This window comes from Eurypyga helias, unplaced genomic scaffold, assembly GCF_000690775.1.
Source record: "Eurypyga helias isolate BGI_N326 unplaced genomic scaffold, ASM69077v1 scaffold6643, whole genome shotgun sequence".
NCBI classification, from domain to species: Eukaryota; Metazoa; Chordata; class Aves; order Eurypygiformes; family Eurypygidae; genus Eurypyga; species Eurypyga helias.
This window is the reverse complement of record NW_010241773.1, coordinates 4,224-23,559: the sequence shown is the minus strand read 5'-3', so window position 1 is coordinate 23,559 and position 19,336 is coordinate 4,224. Positions and strand designations below refer to the sequence as shown.

At 42.6% G+C, this 19,336-nt stretch overlaps 1 protein-coding gene across 1 annotated transcript; it reads left to right on the top strand.

Annotated features, from left to right (window-relative positions):
* The first annotated feature begins 58 nt into the window (after window positions 1-58).
* Window positions 59-12,109, top strand: DCAF7 (DDB1 and CUL4 associated factor 7). The gene is made up of 7 exons (XM_010148849.1): window positions 59-196; window positions 6,756-6,914; window positions 7,326-7,437; window positions 8,489-8,607; window positions 9,212-9,421; window positions 9,986-10,103; window positions 11,001-12,109. Exons 1-7 carry the CDS (start codon window positions 59-61, stop codon window positions 11,171-11,173), a joined length of 1,029 nt encoding a protein of 342 aa, XP_010147151.1. The 3' UTR covers window positions 11,174-12,109.
* The last annotated feature ends 7,227 nt before the right edge of the window (window positions 12,110-19,336 follow it).

The following is a 19,336-nucleotide window of genomic DNA, read 5'->3' as shown; positions in this document are numbered from 1 at the left end:
GGCTAAGCCCGCTGTTCCCCTCAGCCCCGCCGCTGCCCGGGGCCCCCTCGGCCGAGCCATGTCGCTGCACGGGAAGCGGAAGGAGATCTACAAATATGAGGCGCCTTGGACCGTGTACGCCATGAACTGGAGCGTCCGGCCGGACAAGCGGTTCCGTCTGGCGCTGGGCAGCTTCGTGGAGGAATACAACAACAAGGTGGGGAGCGGTGGCGGCTGGGCCCGGGTCTGCCGGCATCGGGCGGCGGGGCCGGGGCAGAGCGGGAGGCAGGAGGGGGCTGACCATCTTCATCCCAGTGGTTCAAGCGGCTGCCCGGGTCCCGCGGTTGGTGCGGCTGGAAGGAGCCTTCCTGCCTTGCCCTCGGCACTGGGAGCTGTGTAGAGCCCTCAGATGTTCCCCTGAAGTGCAGAGTGCTGGCCTAGATTCAGGCTGATTCTTTCCTGCTCGTGCTCAGCTGTTGGGAGACTGAGGGATTGAGTCCGGGAAGCGCCGCGGGTGCTGCTGCTGGCGCCAGGAAGGTCCCCTAGTTCGAGCATATCTGGCTCTTTTTCGGTACGAAGGGAAGTTTATGGCCAGGTCTGAAGTTCACACTTACCCAGGCTGTTGTTGGAAATGTGCCATTCTCATTATGCTTTGTTGCTGTGGAAGAGTTCTGTGTGATAACCTTTTTTATAAGTATATAAACCACTTACTGATTCCTCTGTAGCTTTACTTTTGTCTGGGAACAAGGATGCAATGAGGCATGAGATTACATCTTTAGCACTTCCCTGCCAGATACAAGCAGGGAAGCTCACACTAGTAGTAGAGACTATGTGTTCACTTCTCCAGACACTTGTGCAGTCATTTCTAAACAGACTTGAGTGTGCTGGTCTGGTATCCTGAGCTCATAGAAATAAAAGAGAGATGAGGAAATGAACATAGCTATAGAGCATCCTGAAATCTGTGTGAAACTAAAGATTTTGCAAATACATCTTTGTGTGTTTACAGCATGTGTGCTTCGTAGCTTTGTCAAGCTGTTTAATGATGGTTGTGAAAAATGATGTCAGAAAGTTGGTGTTGGGGATTGGGCTTTGTGCAAGGATGTAATGAGAGGTGGTGATGGTAAGGCAGGGGTGGCATCTCTTAAGTGGTTAAGTTACTGCACTTGCAGCAGTCCTAGACATGATTCTAATACTGAGCACTTCCTAGTTCAGCCAGTATGAGTTGGCTGCGTGTGAATTGTCTCCTCGTGCTGGTGAGCCCTGTTGTGGTTCTGGGAGTACTGCTGAGGAAAGGCAGGTCCCTGAGCTTGAAAACTTTTCATTTGTTTAAAGACCAACTTGAAAATGTTTTTGTGTGTTCTCTGAGAAGCTAAAATAACAAACTTCAAACTTTTTTGTTGAGAAGTGGCAGAGTTGGATATTAAGGGGGTATGCATTTGGACCATTCCCTGGCGTAGCTCTCGATTGCAGCACGATCAGGTCTGCTTTTCAGTTCAGGCTTCAAGTGTAAAGCAGTGGAGCCAACGACTCTCTTCTCTACCCTTTACACTCACAGTTACTGCAGACAGAAATTGTGTAGGACTACGTGAATTGTTGCTGGCTGTAAATACTCCCCAGAGCTTCTCCTGACCTCTGAGCTTCAGGAATGAAGCTGTTGACTTCAGTCCATATAAGTGCCACATGCTATGAGACCTATATGGTATAAAGAAACTAATTGTCTGAGAATGAGATGCCAGTATGGGTGCTGCTGCTATAGAAATAAAGATGATGTATGATTAAAAATTAAACTTGTACAGTAAATGCAGTGAAACATCACCTTCACTTTGCTGAGAGGTTTTACTGTCTCTCTGATACTTCAAAGAGCAGTGGGGTTTTTTGTGGCTTTCATGTTTGTTGTTTTTTTGTCGTGCTTTCAGTACAGCCTTTCACTGTAGGAAGATAGTTGACAGAGCTGTCTTGGGTAATTGCAAGTGTCATTATTGCTTAGAGTATTGATGTTGGCCCCTTTACTTTGGGGACCAGGACAAGCTTGGGAGTGGTGTTTCATCTGTACTGTCTTGATGGTGTCTTAACCCTGACTCTCACAGCTTTGAATCTTTTAGAGGATACTGAAACAGGGAGTAGCTCCATGCTTCAGACTGGGAACTCTTGGACAGATACTGTACGGTTGTACTAGGTGCACACTAGTTGTAAACTCTTTCAGCTCCAGCTTCTGGCCATGTAAGTGGTATAACTGAAGTAAACCTGTTTTAAGTAATCTGTAACGTTGTGATGCAAAGGGTCTGGAGCAGTTGGTTCTATAGCCTGACTTCTGGCGTAAGCAGGAATTTAAGATTTTTACAGGACGTGTGAAAGGTTTGTCCTCCTGCGTAATTTGCCCTTCACAGTTGAGATGTTTTATATGCTTAGGGTTAATTTTGAAAAGATGCTTTTAGAAAGACTTAATGCACCAAGTGTTTGTTGCAGCAGAAGGGCTCACTGTGAGGGAATTGTGAAAGAAAGAGGAGACGTTCTTCTCTCGCTTGTCTCTGATGTTCTGTTTCTGTAGTAATTACCAGAGCTTGAAGTACTTATGGGTTACATACATAAAATTGTTGTTTAAACCTCTGTTTCTTGAGGAACTCAAATATATTGATTGCCAAACCCTGCTTTATGGCTGTCCTCAATTCCTAGGCTCCTCTAACCTCTGCCAATCCCCACACTAACAAGCAGTGTAGCATACCAGACAGCTAGTTGCCAGGAACTTTTGAACCCCAGAGGAGTTTTGTTTCAGCTTGTACACCTTTGCTGATCAAACCACTGGTACAAGAAGAGAAATGACTTGCTCCAGTTGGAAGAACTAAAATTATTTGGGGTAGTATTTCTTGACCTTCTGGGATTAGGAAACTGCTGTCAACCCTTAATGTCTCATGGATCACTGCCGTAATGGGAAGGAACAGAAGTGTTCATAAATCTCACTGTTAATGCTGTTCCGCAGGCTCCTGACTATGGCTTCATGGATCAAGAACGATTTGTGGAAAACAGGAAAGGCTGATTTGGGGACCTATCTGCAAGACAAAACTGGAGTCTAGTTTAGAAAACAGTAAAGGGTGGCACTGGGCACTGCTCATTCCCATCCCTGGAGCAGACTGACAGGTTGAGACCACGTGCTTCCTCGGTTGCCACCTTCTCCTGAACAGTGCCTCAAACCAGAGTGTGTTTAGAGTAGTTGTTTTACCAAAGGGTCATTGGTTTCTCTAAGGTTTAGTGTCACAAAGAAGAATTGATTGCATGGTGAAGATTTTTGATTGTGCATGACCCAAAAATAATTGCGAAATGTCATTCTTAGTACTTACTAATTAGAACCATAGAATGGTTTGGGTTGGAAGGGACCTTAAAGACCACCCAGTTCCAACCCCCTGCCCTGGGCAGGGACACCTTCCACTAGACCAGGTTGCTCCAACCACAGCTTCTCTGTGCAACCTGTCCCAGTGTCTCCCTGCCCCCTCTGGGAAGGGTCTCTTCCTGATGTCCTATCTCCATCTCCCTCTTCCCATTTAAACCTGCTACCCCTTGTCCTGTCACTCCCTGCCCTTGGGAAAAGTCCCCCCCAACTTTCCTGTAGCCCCCTCAGGCACTGGAAGGTGCTCTAAGGTCTCCCTGGAGCCTTCTCTTCTCTCGGCTGCACACCCCAACTCTCCCAGCCTGTCCCCATGGCAGAGGGGCTCCAGCCCTTGGAGCATCTCTGTGACCTCTGGACTCGCTCCAACTGGTCTATATCCTTCTGATGTTGAGGGCTCCACAGCTGGACACAGAACCCAGGTGGGGTCTCACCAGAGCAGAGCAGAGGGGCAGAATCCCCTCCCTCGCCCCCCTGGCCACGCTGCTCTGGATCCAGCCCAGGATACGGTTGGCTTTCTGGGCTGTCAGCGCACACGGCTGGCTCATGTCCAGCTTTTCATCCCCCAGCACCCCAAGTCCTTCTCCTCAGGGCTGCTCACGATCCATTCTCCACCTAGCCTGACCTTGTACAGGGATTGACCTGACTCAGGTGCAGGACCTTCCACTTGGCCTTGATTAGATTAAAGGGATACTGCTTTTAAAAGAAGTACTGTGAATGTACTTCCTTCTTGCATGGTGTGAGGAACAGTGAAGTAAGCTGTTACCAAATTCTGCATTGTTTAATTCTGTTTCTGATTCATTTGGATCATGTTGAAGAGATGTAGTTTCATTTAGAAGTTTAGGAATGCTGATTAAAGGCACTTCTTTACTCAGATGCACTGCTGCAATTAAGCCTTATGTTGATAAAGGCTTGGATTATGATGGAAACATCCGTATCCAATTTTAGCATATCTTGACGTATTGGAGAAACAAATAATTCTTAAGCATTCCTACCTACTGTCACAGCATAGTTGGAAAACTAATGGAGATGGAACACACTGGTCCCCATGTTCCCACTGGAATGAGTTAAATGTAACTGTAGAATTGTTCAAGTTGTATCCAGACTGGCAGTTACTTTCCTAGTAGCATCACCTCAGTTTTACCTGCACTGGACTTCAGGTACTCCTTCATGCAGTAGCTGGCAGCAGCAAATCTTGCCTTGCTTGCAGGAGGGAGAGACAGGGCTCTAATATAATCAGCATCCTGAAAATAATTCCATCGCTCCATCTCCTCGTGTTCAGCCTGCGATGACAGGCTGAGGATGAATAGAGAGATTCTGTAATCACCGTATGTGGTCAAGTCCAAAGAGAAAAGTCATTCCTTTGAATATGCTGAGCTAGGAAAGAACAGCTGCTCGAGCAGTATTTTCTGCTTCTGCTCCTGTCTCTGGGCAGACCGATGCCTCCTGCTTTATGTCCGACAGTGACTGTCAGACAGGGATTCTCAGCAGTTACCAGGAGCACCAGTGTTGCTAATACAATTCTTGTTCTCTCACCTGGCCTGCACCAAAAAATGTCAAAGATCACGAAGATACTGGGTTGCTACACAGTCATTGCTTTTCCTTCAGGCCTGAGGAAGGGTTAAACATGGATATGTAGTGCAGGAATATATAAATTCAGACCGGTGGAAGTGGGTCCTTTGCTGTTTGAGATTTCCTTCTGGTTATGAGTATGTTGATTGCTTTGTGTAGGCTTAATATGCTCGTGTTGAGCTGAAAACAGCATAAGCAAAGGAGAAGAAATGATTAGAGGTCGTTTGTCTTCTGATCCTGACCTTGCCACAAGATTTTCTATCGCCAAGGACAATTTGCTTCCTTTGTAAAATCCGCTTAGTATTTCTGATCCCTAATGGAGTTAGAAAGCTATTTGTCAATCGCTTCAGAAGACTGGGAGATTCTTGACTGATTCATGCTAGTGTGAAGTATAATAAGGAGTAGCTGTAATGAAGAGAGTGCAAGGCAGACAAAACCGTGGTTTTAAGCAACATACTTGGATATGTCTTATGGGGTTTGTTACAGGATAAAAAGGATGGATTTTTCTCATTGTGGCAGGGGTCAAGGTTTGCATTTGTTAAGAGCAACTCTAAGTATACTCTTAACTCTTGATGTTGCAGTTTAAGATCCACTGAAGTGTTTGTTAGTGTGACTTTTTTTTAAAGGTGGGGGGGTGGGGGGTGTGAAAATCCCCCAAAAGGGTAGATTTCTGATCTAGTTTGAATGTGTAGTTTATTCACCAAATTGCTTATCCCAGAATATTTAGGATTTTTCCAGAAAAACATCTTGGAAAAAGTCCATTACGCCACTGTTGCCAGGAGGAAGCTGCTGTGTGGAAAGTACTAGGAAGTTCCTATGGTGAACTGCTTACAAACTGATTGTAGCGAGTTGTAATGTTTGTGTTTGAACAGTGTTTAACACAGTGGGGCTTTCATCCTGTTTAGGTCTTGTGGTCATTGCTGCTAGCTTAAACCTGTCCTCCCAGCTCCGTATTGTTGTGTGAACGCTTTCTGACACGTCAATATTTGTCTAATAACATAATGTCTGGGACTTTGAGCATTACTTCAGGTGTTGTCATGACCGAGCTATGTGGAGATAGTTTCTTGTCTGCTGTCTTGTCACTCATGCAATGGAGCAAGTTAGTCCTTCCTGCTGCCACGTTACTGTGCAAAAAAACCTAATTTGGAATTCAGTTACACACAATCTTTTAGTAGACCTGCTTTCCTGGGGTTTTTTTACACAAAATATTTGAATAATTATTTGCATATTTTAGCTTACTTTTTAAAATTCTGTTTTACTTTCTCACTTTGTGAATCTGTACTTTAATTTTGTGCAGTTGTGACAATGTTTTAGTTAATGTGATGCTGAAAACAGCTTGACAGCTAGCTGACATGACCCATCGCAGTCTGCAGGGTTATGACTGGGAACTCCATGATATGGGCTTTAATTGTGGGTGGTTGTCTTGCGAACTACAGCTTGGCCTGCTGTCTGAAGATGACATTGTCAGCATCAGTTCAGTCAAAGATGACTTGGAATAATGTTTGTGCAGTTTAAGTCTGAGCCAAACTAAGCTTTGTAATGTGGAAAAGAAAAGGGTGGTCTTTAATCCCTTAGGATTGGATTTTGATTCATTTGAGATCATCTCTTCAAAGGAAAGCACTGTGGTGATTATGTATACTTCACTTAGCTTACATGTCTCAGCTAAGAAGCAGAGCTTTACCAATTTCTCATTCCATTGACATGATCATCCTTTTATGTTGTTCTTGAGGTTACAGAAGGTGTCCTTCTGAAATACACTCAGTCTTAATGCTGTAATTATAAATTAGTATTTTGACAAAATGCTTTTCAATATGGCTTCTTGCAGGTGCAGCTTGTTGGTTTGGATGAAGAGAGCTCAGAATTCATTTGCAGGAACACCTTTGATCACCCCTACCCTACCACAAAGCTTATGTGGATCCCAGACACCAAGGGAGTATATCCAGACCTGTTGGCAACCAGTGGTGACTATCTGCGAGTGTGGAGAGTGAGTAAATCCTCCCTACAAAACGTTAAACCGTGATATTAATTGTGTTGCTTATTGATCTCATTTTCACTCAAGGCCAGGTTTTTAAGTGAATTATTTTCCTTTCGGGGTGTCTTGCCCGTGCTGCAGTGTGGAGGTTAAGACACAAAATCAAGTCAGAGCTCCTGATAATTTTTCTTAACTACAATAATGTGACTAAATTTGAAAACTATGGGAGAAGCAGAATTATGATGGTAGTTGCTGTTTTAATCACCTTACTGAAGATAGAGGTGGTGATTGTGTTTTCCGGAGCTTTAGGATGTAAAGCTGAGAGGAAAGAAAACAAGGATTAACACCTTATGTTTTGGAAGTGCAAGTGGAACAAGTCATGTGATATTGCTGTTGAAGTCAGATGTTTCACTTTTTCTGAAGGTGGGCGAAACAGAGACCCGGCTGGAGTGTTTGCTGAACAATAACAAGAACTCTGATTTCTGTGCTCCACTAACGTCATTTGACTGGAATGAAGTGGACCCTTACCTTCTTGGTGAGACTGAAAAAATGCCGCATTTTTCAGCATGGAAAAGATAACACTTGTGAATTTTAATCTGATGAAGTCTGGGCTCTGACTGCTGTGTCATTGCATGTCACTGGCTAATTTGATAATTAACCAGTGGATAAAATTCTATGTTATAGAAACTGCCATTGTCTCAGGTTAAAAATAAAAAATAAGAGCAGCTCATGGAGGCTTTTTTGCACTGAAAGGTGCCCTGTCCAGTACAGAATGGGTCACTTTGGTTGCATTAGGGGTGTTCCTTATTTGCAGATACGGAGACTCAGTCTCCAGGGTTGGTGAGCTACTGCGGTAGCACTAAGTAATGATGTAAATGAACTCTGCTTATTTCAGTGTGTTCTGGAGTGGACAGAAACCTATGTACCAAGCTTTTTCTTTTGTGAAGCCATTTCAGCAGCAGGAGTAAAGCCAGGAGCCCTTAATTCAGTTGGAAGATGGGGCTGAATGCTTAAGGTTTAATTATAGCCTGTGGGACAAATTGTGAATCCAAGATGACTGATCCAGCAGAGGTTTGTTTCCCAGAAGAGTACAGCCGTCTATGTCAGGGATTTGCCCAGGGATTAACAGTGATAATATGTCTTAGTAATTATTTACTACATGATTTTTTTTTGTTTCATCTCTCATTTCAAGAGCTTTACTGCCAGCCCCACCTTCAGTCCACAGAAACAATCAATTAATAGTAATAAGCTATCGCAACATTACGATTGAATTTTGCTTTTGGCATGCACATGAGGCAGGATGGGGAAGTTCATCTCAGCATTGTATTAGGCTTCCGGATAGATTGAAGTCGACATGAGCTATTTACACTTTATTCCTGTGTGGAAGACTATTTCTGCAGCTAAAAGGTTTGGGTCATTTAAATGCATGGTAGGCTGTTTGCTGTTTGACATTCTTGAATTCAGTTCTGTGCTGTTCTTGTAGCTATTTTGATCTGTGGATGTCAGAGGATACTACATTTTTCTTGTAAGCAATTAGATAATTTATGAGAATATTAATTTTGCTAACGGAAGTGCTTTTGGTTTAGGTACCTCTAGTATTGACACAACCTGCACTATTTGGGGTCTGGAGACAGGACAGGTTCTGGGAAGAGTAAATCTGGTTTCTGGCCATGTGAAGACCCAGCTTATTGCGCATGACAAAGAGGTGATAGCTTTTTTTGATTGTTTACATTGCATGTGTTTTAAAATGTTCGAAAAGGAACACAACTCTTCTGTTTCCCCCTTTTGCTTGAAAAATTCAATGATCCAAAAAGACAATTTATTTAAGATACACAGTTTGGAGTACCGAACTAAAACTACACTGACTACCAGAACTGCTCTGTTTACTCTTCATAGAATCAGGACTTGAATATGCTTGTCTTACTAGATTATGCTCTATAATATTTTAGAAAAATGAGGTAAAACATCCAACTGGATTTGAAATCGACTACGTATCAAAGGCAATAAACAACTTGCAGGATTTTCATTTTAACATAACTTCAGCAATTAATATAAATAAATCTGAGTCTGGGAAATTGAGATGTTTTGTTTCAGTGAATGATCCCATGATGACATAACCCTTTTCAGTTTTTCCCCCTTCCTTTTGGCAAGTGTAATAACTAAAAACTGGCTAGGAACATTAAGTATTTGACAGAATATCTCGCAATTAGGTCTGCTATGCATGTGTAAAATCCATTTGACTGTGAATTAGGAGGCAGTATGCTCATGAAAACTAAGGTTCTGGTTTTCTCTGTCCTGTTACCGAGCAGGTGTATGACATAGCATTTAGCCGTGCAGGTGGTGGGAGAGATATGTTCGCTTCAGTTGGTGCAGACGGCTCGGTGAGGATGTTCGATCTCCGTCATCTGGAACACAGCACCATAATTTATGAGGACCCACAGCACCATCCTTTGCTGCGTCTCTGCTGGAATAAGCAGGATCCCAACTATCTTGCTACAATGGCCATGGATGGCATGGAGGTACAGCAGCAGCTCATCTTCTGTAGGTTGTGATTTTTTTGGGAAGTGCCTTGGTAGTAATTAGTATTCAGCCCTTTAAAGTAAGGGGGCAGCGTCAGTACCTGAACTGGACTGTGATTAAGCACCAATTCTTAGTGCGTTAACTTCAGTAGGAGTTGAAGAAATAACTGGCATTATGAACTTGAAGGTCTCTATGCAGGATTGTAAGAGGGGTCTGCAGACCAGTTCAGCAGTAGTTTACACACAAAAACTTAACTGCATGTGTTTTAGACACCTTGTTCTTTCTCAGTTCAGCGCACAAGGCAGCCTTAGTTTGTCACTTGTGCTGCTTCAGGAAAGGGTAATTCGTTTGCCCTTGTAGATAACTCACAAGCCCTCCCTAGGAGGTGGCTCCTTTTGAGCCACACTAACAGCTAGAAGCTATTCTTTGAGAACAGTGTTTGCTTGCCAGCTGCATCCGTTAGCAAAGGACTGTATTTAGAGCTTTGGCTTTAAATATTTGGTTTTCTGTAGAAACAAATAAGAAATGAAGGTTATTAATGGAGTTGGTTTTTGTTTCTGAAGGTTGTGATTCTGGATGTCAGAGTTCCCTGCACTCCTGTTGCCAGGTTAAACAACCACAGAGCATGTGTAAATGGAATTGCTTGGGCACCTCATTCTTCCTGCCACATTTGTACAGCAGGTAAGTGATCCATCCCTATCCAGCTGGACTGTTGAAACTGAGTATATCACTGCATTTATACAATCCTCTCTCTCCAAAAGTTTATGCAGTTCTTGGCCTGCCTTTAGCTGAAGAATGCCTGTGGTTTAGAAGCCCTTTATTAATCACTTTCCTAAAATGCTGATGGAAATAGACACCTACTGGAGCTTATTGTGTGGGAGTAGTGAGCCCAGTGCCCAAACTGTGCGTCTGCTTTGGCTAAGCTATGTTATTTTCATGTTCCTTATTTTTTTGCAATCTAATCCGTAACTGTTTTCAGTTGATAGGAGTTCCACTGATCATTTTCTTTTTCACCTCTATCCTGGATAATCACAGAATCACACAGAATCACAGAATAGTCAGGGTTGGAAGGGACCTCTAGAGATCATCTAGTCCAAGCCCCTGCCAGAGCAGGATCACCTTGAGCAGATCATATGAGAACAAGTCAAGACAGCTCTGGAAAGTCTCCAGGGAAGGAGACTCCACCCCCTCTCTGGGCAGCCTGTTCAGGGCTCTGTCACCCTCACAGGGAAGAAGGGTTTCCTCATGTTCAGGCTGAACCTTCTGTTTCCCAGTTTATGGCCATTGCCCCTTGTCCTGTCACTGGACACCACTGAGAAGAGCCTGGCCCCATCCTCCTGACACCCCCCCTTTAGATATTGATAAGGTTTGATAAGATCCCCCCTCAGCCTCCTCTATCAAGATCCAAACTTATTTTTTGGGAGCATGGTTGTATCATTGTATCTTTGGCTTGAATACCCGTGGGGACTGCAACAGCCATATGCTGTGTAGCTTCTTGGACTATATGCTTGTTAGTAGTCATGTATGGAGATCTTGTTATACCTTGGTTCTACTCGTGATTTTCTCTTCCGTTTGCAGCGGATGACCATCAGGCTCTCATCTGGGATATCCAGCAAATGCCTCGTGCCATTGAGGACCCTATCTTGGCCTATACAGCCGAGGGAGAAATCAACAATGTACAGTGGGCATCAACTCAGCCAGACTGGATAGCTATCTGCTACAACAACTGCCTGGAGATTTTGAGAGTGTAACATTACTGCTTCATGCCACCTTGAGGCAGGGCTGTATAATTTCCCCTCCCCTCTAAAGTAAGAACAACACAAGTCAAGTGGCCAGTATCTGTTGTTGCTTTGCATCTACTGTTACAAGAAACTGTTTCAAGAATCAGTGGCAGGTGTCTCCTGTCTCTCCAAGACTCTAAAATGCAGAGACGTGCTGAGCCTCTTGGACCTTCTGGGTTCTGGTTTCCTTTTTTTTTTTTTCCCCCCTCCCCTCAGTTAAAGTTCTGTATATTTGTTTGTTGACTGTATTAATAAGCTTGCAGGCTTTTAAGTTGCTGCATATGTCCATGTGTTTGTCAGCCAGCTGAGGCAGCACATCCAACTAGTTTAATAGATGCAAGTGCAAACAAGGTGGGGAAAAAGACATTGATGTTAACAGCCACCTTGGCAGGAGTCTTTAGCATTCCTGTTGTTGCTGCCTCTAAACTGTTTAAACATTTGTATGTTTTTTATATATTGGGCTAACTTTCTATTGAGTAAGGTTTTTCTCCCTAATTCTTACTTTTGATATGTGATCCACTTCCGTATGCCCAAAGCAGGATCTGTTTGTTGATACCAACCACAATAACTGCAGGCTCCCTGGCAGTAAAGGCCTGCCAGAATCAACTGTTGCCTTGGCTCTCTATACCTGGTTACCTGGGCAGAATTTTCTGGTGCTGTGAAGTCCAAGTACTTGTTGCACAATTTCTTTACACTTTTCTGATGCTAGAGACAGCTGTTAATATGGTAGGCCTTATTTTTAAATTAAAACGGAATTTGTGTGTATCCTGCAGTTGTGTTAGCTAACAGAATGGGAATAGGTTTCAGAAAGAAGATACGTGCATGACTTAAGCTTCCAGGAGATAAACGGCTCCTGAAGAAATGTGATTTGTAATGGTTTTGGGATTGATACTTCCAATCAAATGACTTCCCCTCGGAAGACATGCTATCTAAACCAAAATAAAATGGTTTCACACTTTGTAGCTTGCTTGATTGGCAAATAATATGAGCGAGATTTTTGTGGTTAGCCTGTACCTTGGAGCTTCTTTGCATTTGGCCTGTGTTCCTGGGATTTCTTGAAAAGGGTGCAAAGCAATCTTTTTTTCCAAAATGTATTTGCTTTGTACTGTCAGGTCTTGTTGAAGGAGCAAGATGAGTTGGAAAAGCTGGTCTGCTATCCCAATGAAAGCTGCTTCGCTGAAAGAAACGAGTCCCTAACGTAACGCGCAGCGATGGGTTTAAAAGGAAAGAAACGGTGCCATAGAGACTAAGGTTTGGCACTTGTCATCCTCGTATCTTTTGGGGATGTGCCCAAGGGTTTCTGTTTCTGTTTTGAATAGGTGATTGCTCTACAGTAATACTCTTCAATCAGGACTGAGTGGATTAGGCAAGATGAAAATCTTCGTTGATAACACAGCTATTCGGATGAATGCTCCGCAGTATGCTCCCTGGGAAGACATGACAACCGTAGCTGGTCTGTAAGGGTATGTGAGCCGAGGTTTGATGTACATGTCAGAAACTATCAAAATTGTCTTTCCACCTAATGAGTATTCACCTGCAACTGGAGGCAGAATTAGAAATAGTAGGACGCTGGCAAACTTGAATCTTGTCAGTTTATGCAGGAAAGGCAAGTTGGGAAGAGCGATCGCTGTGGAGCAGCGAAGCTGACACTGAAAGCGCTGTCAAATACAGAACAGAATTTGAAACGTTTTGTCATTCTGGACATGCAGAAATATTCTTCTGCAGGCTGTTTCTCAACATGGAGCTCAGAAAAGCACTGCCTTGTGAATTTGATAGGAATTCATTAGGGACCGCTTTATTCCATCACCCCTTTTAATATCGAAGAACCAAGAGACTAACACAGTTCAAGCTCGTGTTTTGCCAGTGACATTCTGTGTTCAGTTGTGGGATTTTTGACAGAAGCTTGATTTGACTTGAAGGTCAGTTTTTCTTATCAGCAGTGCTTAAAGTCGGGTGTTCCGCAGACAGGTTTGATCTAGATGTCAGAACAGTGTTAGCCAAACAACTGTTGTCTCTTTTCACAATAGCATTTCATCTTAAACTGGAAAATACTTACGCAGAATGAAGTGAAAATTAGGATTTTCTTAGCAGAAGCCTATAATGGCATTCACAGCTTCAGACGCTCATATGAAAATCTGTACAGGGGGTTGTCATGTACTGTTTAATTACAAATGGTAGGCATAATATGCTGTCTTACTAAGAGGATCTACCTGTAACAAAGTACTTTCTGTAGTCCCCATTATGCTTGAGTCTCATTTTTGTATAGATGGCGTGAGTAAAAGATGGATGCATCTGTTGCTTAGCTTAACAGTGCATCTTCTGCAACTGTTGAATTGTGCTTTAAAGAAGACATGAGGTAATTTACTGGAAAGTGAAGTCACTAAAAGATTTCATAGGCTGTACTAAATGGTAAATGCAGTTTATTCCTAGAGGGATACAATTTTTTTTACATTAAGATGGTAAGAGAGCATGTCCAAAGGGACTAATGGTCTGAATAGCCAGGTAGCTATTGTTACTGTTGGAAAACAATCCTGTTACAAACATGGAGAATCGTGTGTCACTCCTTCCATCCATAAAACTCTTGAAGTTAATTTGTGGAACTGGGTGCTTATTCCAAACTCATCAAAGGCAAGTGAAGGAATCTTGTAGGCTCCAGTGGATTCTAAATAAAGCCTATATCCTGTTTGTTTAGCCAGTGTGGGTAGCTTCTGGGTGTGCAGCATATTGCTTTGGGCATAATCCATTGTCATTCTTCATATGAAATTACATTTGAAATCACTAGAGGTTGTTTGGAACAGGGAAATGCTACTCAAAATAGCTTCCTTTCAAAGAAGTCACTTGAAAGGTTAATGACTGAAAAGACATGAAAATCCTCATGGGTGAGATGTTCTTTAGTGCAAATGGCACTTCCACACAGAGAAGGAAGTGAGAGACGTTGGTGCCCTTTTGCCAGCACCTGCTGACACAGTGGCAGGGAGCTGTCTGCTTGCTGGTTCAAGTTGTTTTGCCAGAGAAAATAAAACCATGAGACTTGGCGCTGTAGCCTGTGAATCAGAAGATGGAGTTTAGCACATTTTGCCCATTTAACGTTCGGTGATGTTGGGTGTAAAGCCCCCAGAAGCATCATTTTTTCCAAAGTTTATGAAAGTTAATACTTGGCTCTTCAATCTCAATGATTTTGTGCTTACTGCACAAGCAGAGGATGCAGAGCAATTTCTTCCAAATGCCATGTAACCTTGGAGTATAAAGTAACATTAAGGGAGAAGTCAGAGCACCAGTGAGGCTAGCAAAGTAGAAAGTCACATGCTGTCGTTGGTACAGGTAAGATTGATTCTGGGACAGAAATACTTTTCTCTGACTTCAGTAGTTCTGTATCACTTCTCCGGTCGATTAATTCAGGATATTAAGCTATTGTTTGGTTATTATGTTCTGCTTAAACCAAGCTTTCCATAGATTCCTACTATTAAGTGCACAACCTGTTGCCACTATATTGGCTCTGAACCAGTAGATCTTGATCATGTACAACTCGTTAGTGAGGTGAAAACCTACAGAAAACAAGTTAGGTGTCAAATTAGTGTGTAGTATGCTAACTCTTAACTGTCTAAATGAAATGGGCTGTGGTAGGTCGCATCTATGGGAATTGTACTTCTGTGTGCAGGGATTTAAAAGGCAAGGATTTGAGTGCTTTGACAATCTATTTAGAAAGAAAACACAGTGGTTTCAAAGAACGATATGAAAGGAGACTGATAATACAGGTTGTTCCTTATGGAACCTTGAAATGTACTTAACGGGGGAGGCATTGCCTCTCATAACTCAAAGTTAATGATGCTTTCAAAACTTAGCTGTAATTACTCTCCTGAATGTGCTGGATAATAGTAAAAAGATCTATTTTTGCCTGGTGTTGCAGTGGGAAAGCTGCACCAGGCTCAACTCTAGATCACTGCCTGCCAGAGACTAGGTGAGGGGAGGAGTCCAATATATTGGAATTCACAGAGCTCTTGTGCTCGTTTTAAATGAAGAAAGCTGAGTGTGTCTGTTTTGTTCTCTTGCAGATGGCACTTTAACAAGTATATTTTTGGTAAGATTAGGGGGAGAGTCATCTTTTCCTCAGTCCTTTTATGGTAGGCATTTGTCTGTGTTTTGTATAAAATGTTAAATACAACAGTCACCGAAATCCTAAACTGGGCTCGGTTGTCAGTATCTCGTGCACCCTCATCTGTTTGTACAGAACACCAAAAACATGAGCACTTGACAGTACTGTTAATGTTAAACTGAATCTCTGTGTTCTGAGACTGCCTGCCTGCAAGGCCAACGCGAGTAACGCTGTGCAGCTTGTCACCCGGAGAGTCCCTTTTGCTTTGCTTAGGAACCTGACGGTGTTCGGGAATCCTGTTTTCTACCGTCTGAACGTGATGGCAGTAGTGGCAGGTTGGTTGTGTAAAGATGTAGCTGGATTCTTTGGATAACTTATTTTTGTGATAGAAAAAAATGCAGTGGCTGTCTGTAAATTCACGCGACCTAAATTCCTGACCTTGTCAGTTCCTTCTGTTAGTGGTGTTTTAACTCTTCCAAGACATACTGAAAAGGATGAACAGCAGCGAGGGTGGGATCTTGGCTTAACAGATCGCACAGTTACAGTTCCATCCAAGTACTGAAGGGTTTAGTCTTCCCACTGCTGCATAGCAAAATGTCCTACCACCTCAAATCCACACTGTTATCCTGTCGGTTAACACAAGCTCTCGAATGCGTGTTTCCTGCTTTCTGTTGTCAGACCGATATTCCGGAGCAGGCCTGTATTTATTGTACAGTGGACATTAAAAGGAGGTGTCCAGAATCAGTCCTGGAATGGGCAAGGTACTGTCAATTATGTCCCTGTTTCTCTGGATCTTTGCAGAGAACCCAGGGAATCAATTGTATGTGGCACTTAAAGAGCACTTTCTCATATACTTAGAGATGCAGCTGTATTTCCCTCTGCTTACCCGACAAAAGTCAGAAATGGCTCCTCCTCCAGGATACTGAGAGGAGTTTAGCATGCCCCTGACTCATTTTTTAGGAAGAGATCTCCAGAACTTCCGATCAGCACCTTTCACCAGCACTACAAAACAATATAGAAATGCAACTAAATACCAGTCACTGAGTGCTCATCTAGCAATTCATGGCAGACTCCAGAGTCAAAGGCACGCGCGAGACTTGCTGCTGCCTGATTTCAGATGACTTTGTCTGCTGAGTATCTCAGTGCCTTTTGTGCAACCTCTGATACTCAGCATCAAGCTAGAATTTCCATACTCATAAAAAATAATCTGTGTGGCTTCCATCAAGTTTATTTCTTTTCAGAAAAATCTAACAAAAAGAAATAAGCTATTTCCTGGGGAAAAACAAAGTACTGTGGCCATGAGTAGGTGTAAGCTTGTGTTCCAGCTTTCCTCCGTTGGAGTTTGCTTTCCTGTTTGTAAGACATGTGACTCTGGTCTCCTCTGTTAGAGGTGAGGATCGATCTGTCGAACCTGAGCAAAGGCAGAAATGCAGGAACCGGTGAAAGAGTCCTAGAACAGCTGAGAAGTGATGTGTTGCTTTTTTTTGACAAGCTGGTAAATATTAATTATGAAATCTACTATTTAAAAGGAACCTTTTTTAAACTTGGGTTGCTAGCAGTGTAAAATGTAATTTAAATCTGTTGCGCCGAGGCATCTTTTTTGTTACCAGTAGCCGAGTAGGAGATGTTTACTTTTATGTGTGTTTTCCCTTCTGCTCTTCCCATTCACAGTCCCGTTGTGGTAATTTCCTGAAGGTGTAATCTTTGTAGCATGATTGTACAAACATCCATATGAGGTTCCTGACTTCTCGTTCTCACTAAAATATGTTAAAGCAATAGTAGTTTTACTTCTGTCCTTCTTTTCTCCACCTTCCGTACTGAGATTTGCAACTTCGCTACTATCCTGTCCTAGAGGAATCCTAGTATCCTGCTATTCAACAGACGTATGTTGTTGACATGGATAACTGCAGTGTCACTATATTCCTTTATTTTTATGGAGAAAATACAAAAGGTTTTGTTACAATGGATTTTAACACCTGAGTTGTGGAACCATACTGTTGAAACTCTGTAAATTTTAAGGCAATTTTCTGAAATTGCTTGAAAGTGGAATGTTGCACCCTTTTATGCTATTTCCTGCTTCCTATGTAGTTTTATTCAGATTTTTTAACCTTCTTTCTAAGTTTCAGCCTCCTGTGTATTAGGTACAGTATTTTCTGCCTTTCATACTTTGTAATAAAAATGGAACATTTGTAGATTGACTGCAGTTGACTGTGTGGTGAGTTACAAACCGGTCCCTGTGGGGGTGAGCGGAGAACTGCTTCCAACAGGCTTCGTGTGTCCTGTGTGAAGTTTATTGCTGTAAAAGGGGAGGGTGATGGCTTTAGTTCGCCTCCACCAAACTGGTGCATCATTCTACTGATACCCAAACAACCTTGATCATTCTAGCAGCTCTAAGTTGCAAGTTACTCAGAATAATTACCTTGTTAGGAACCCAGTCACGTGGAACTTGGTTAATACATGAAGAACACACGCATTTACTTTCTTAAAACAAACCTGCTGCATGGTCCCTGTATACTAGTGTCGTTAGTGCTTGTTTTCCAGCTTTCCTGCATAGTGCCTGTTCCCTACGCAACAAATGGTAATTATCTGCTTGCATGTTTATGTTTTTTAAGATGAGGGGAAGAGGGATTTTATTTTTAAATTCAAATAATTGGTCTCTAAGGCTTTTTGAATACAGGCAAATTGAAGACAAAGCAATTAGGCACTTACTTAGCTTCTCTCTCCTGTGTATGATTGACCTCTGTTAACGAGTTTTTCTTCACAGGCTCAGTCCTTGTGCCGGAACAAGGACCTAGAGAGGAATAGAGTTGCAGAATGTGGAAATTAGTTTTTAGCTTAGACCTTGGTGAGCAGGACTGAGGACTTCAGCATTTAGATGAACTCTAGTTCCACTAAACTGTTGCCTGACAACATTGGATTTCTTTCCAATTCTTTGTGTACTGGCTTTGAAATAAAGTCTTCTTAAACTTCATGAGCACAGTGGAAAGAGCTGCCTGCAAAGATGCTACAGTGGTTTTGAGCTATATATGGACTTTGTTCTAGTAATCCATATTTGGAAAAGATGCTTTCCCTCTAAGAATTGTTTGTCTCTTCCCCTAGAAATGTATTTACATCCTCCTAGTTTCTTTTCCTTGGATCTGTACTTTGGCATTCTCCAAAGAAACTTCCTCAGCGTCCACTCTGGTGGAAGAAAGCAACTTCTGCAAATTGGAGCTGCTAGTGCAAAAAGTGGTAGGTGAGATGAAAAAACAAATTACCTGTTGGTTTGGTAAAACAAGAGCTTTGAAGTCCTGTAGAGGAATATGGGTAGAAAAAGAGACAAGGAGAGTTTCTCTGCCTTCTGTAAATATTTAGGAATGGCTGACATCTGGCAGGGCTGACTTGCTTGCTCTGTGACCCTGGGAAAGTCACTAATACCAGTTGTAAGTGAAAAGCACATAATTAATCACTGATCAGTAAGTGGCTTGAAAATACTTGAAAATTAAAGAAATCCTCCACAGTAACAGAATCTGCTACCCATAGGTGTAGAAAAAAATTGAACTCTGAGCTGATTTGAGGCCCAGACACTAACATGCATTTAATCTCGTGTTTTTTCACTAGTACTGCTCTATAAACAGTCCAGGCTGCCAGCTCAGAAGCAAGTAATGATCTGAAAGCATGTAATATTTTTAACATTCTTCCTCTTCTTCCTTCAGTTTTGCCCACTGCAGAAGCATGGTTTGTGTTTCTTAACCAGACAGCTTCAGAGCCCCCTCTACTGGAGTGCAGTCAGCCGTAGGACAGGCCCGGGCTGAGCAGCAGCACAGGACAGTTGCTCTCCAGGGCTGGGAAAAGAGTGCTCCAGGCATGTTTTTAAGGAGTTTCACATGGTTGATGTATCCTGCTAGAGGTGAGGTAAGGTTTGGCCAATATATGTTTTGCCACGCTGTCCTAAAGTTGGATAATGATGTTAGTTTTCCATTAACTCTGTTTTCAAAGCTGAGAACACAACAAGAAAGCGTTAGCAGAATCAGAACTGCCTGGAATTGCTGAGATTACTC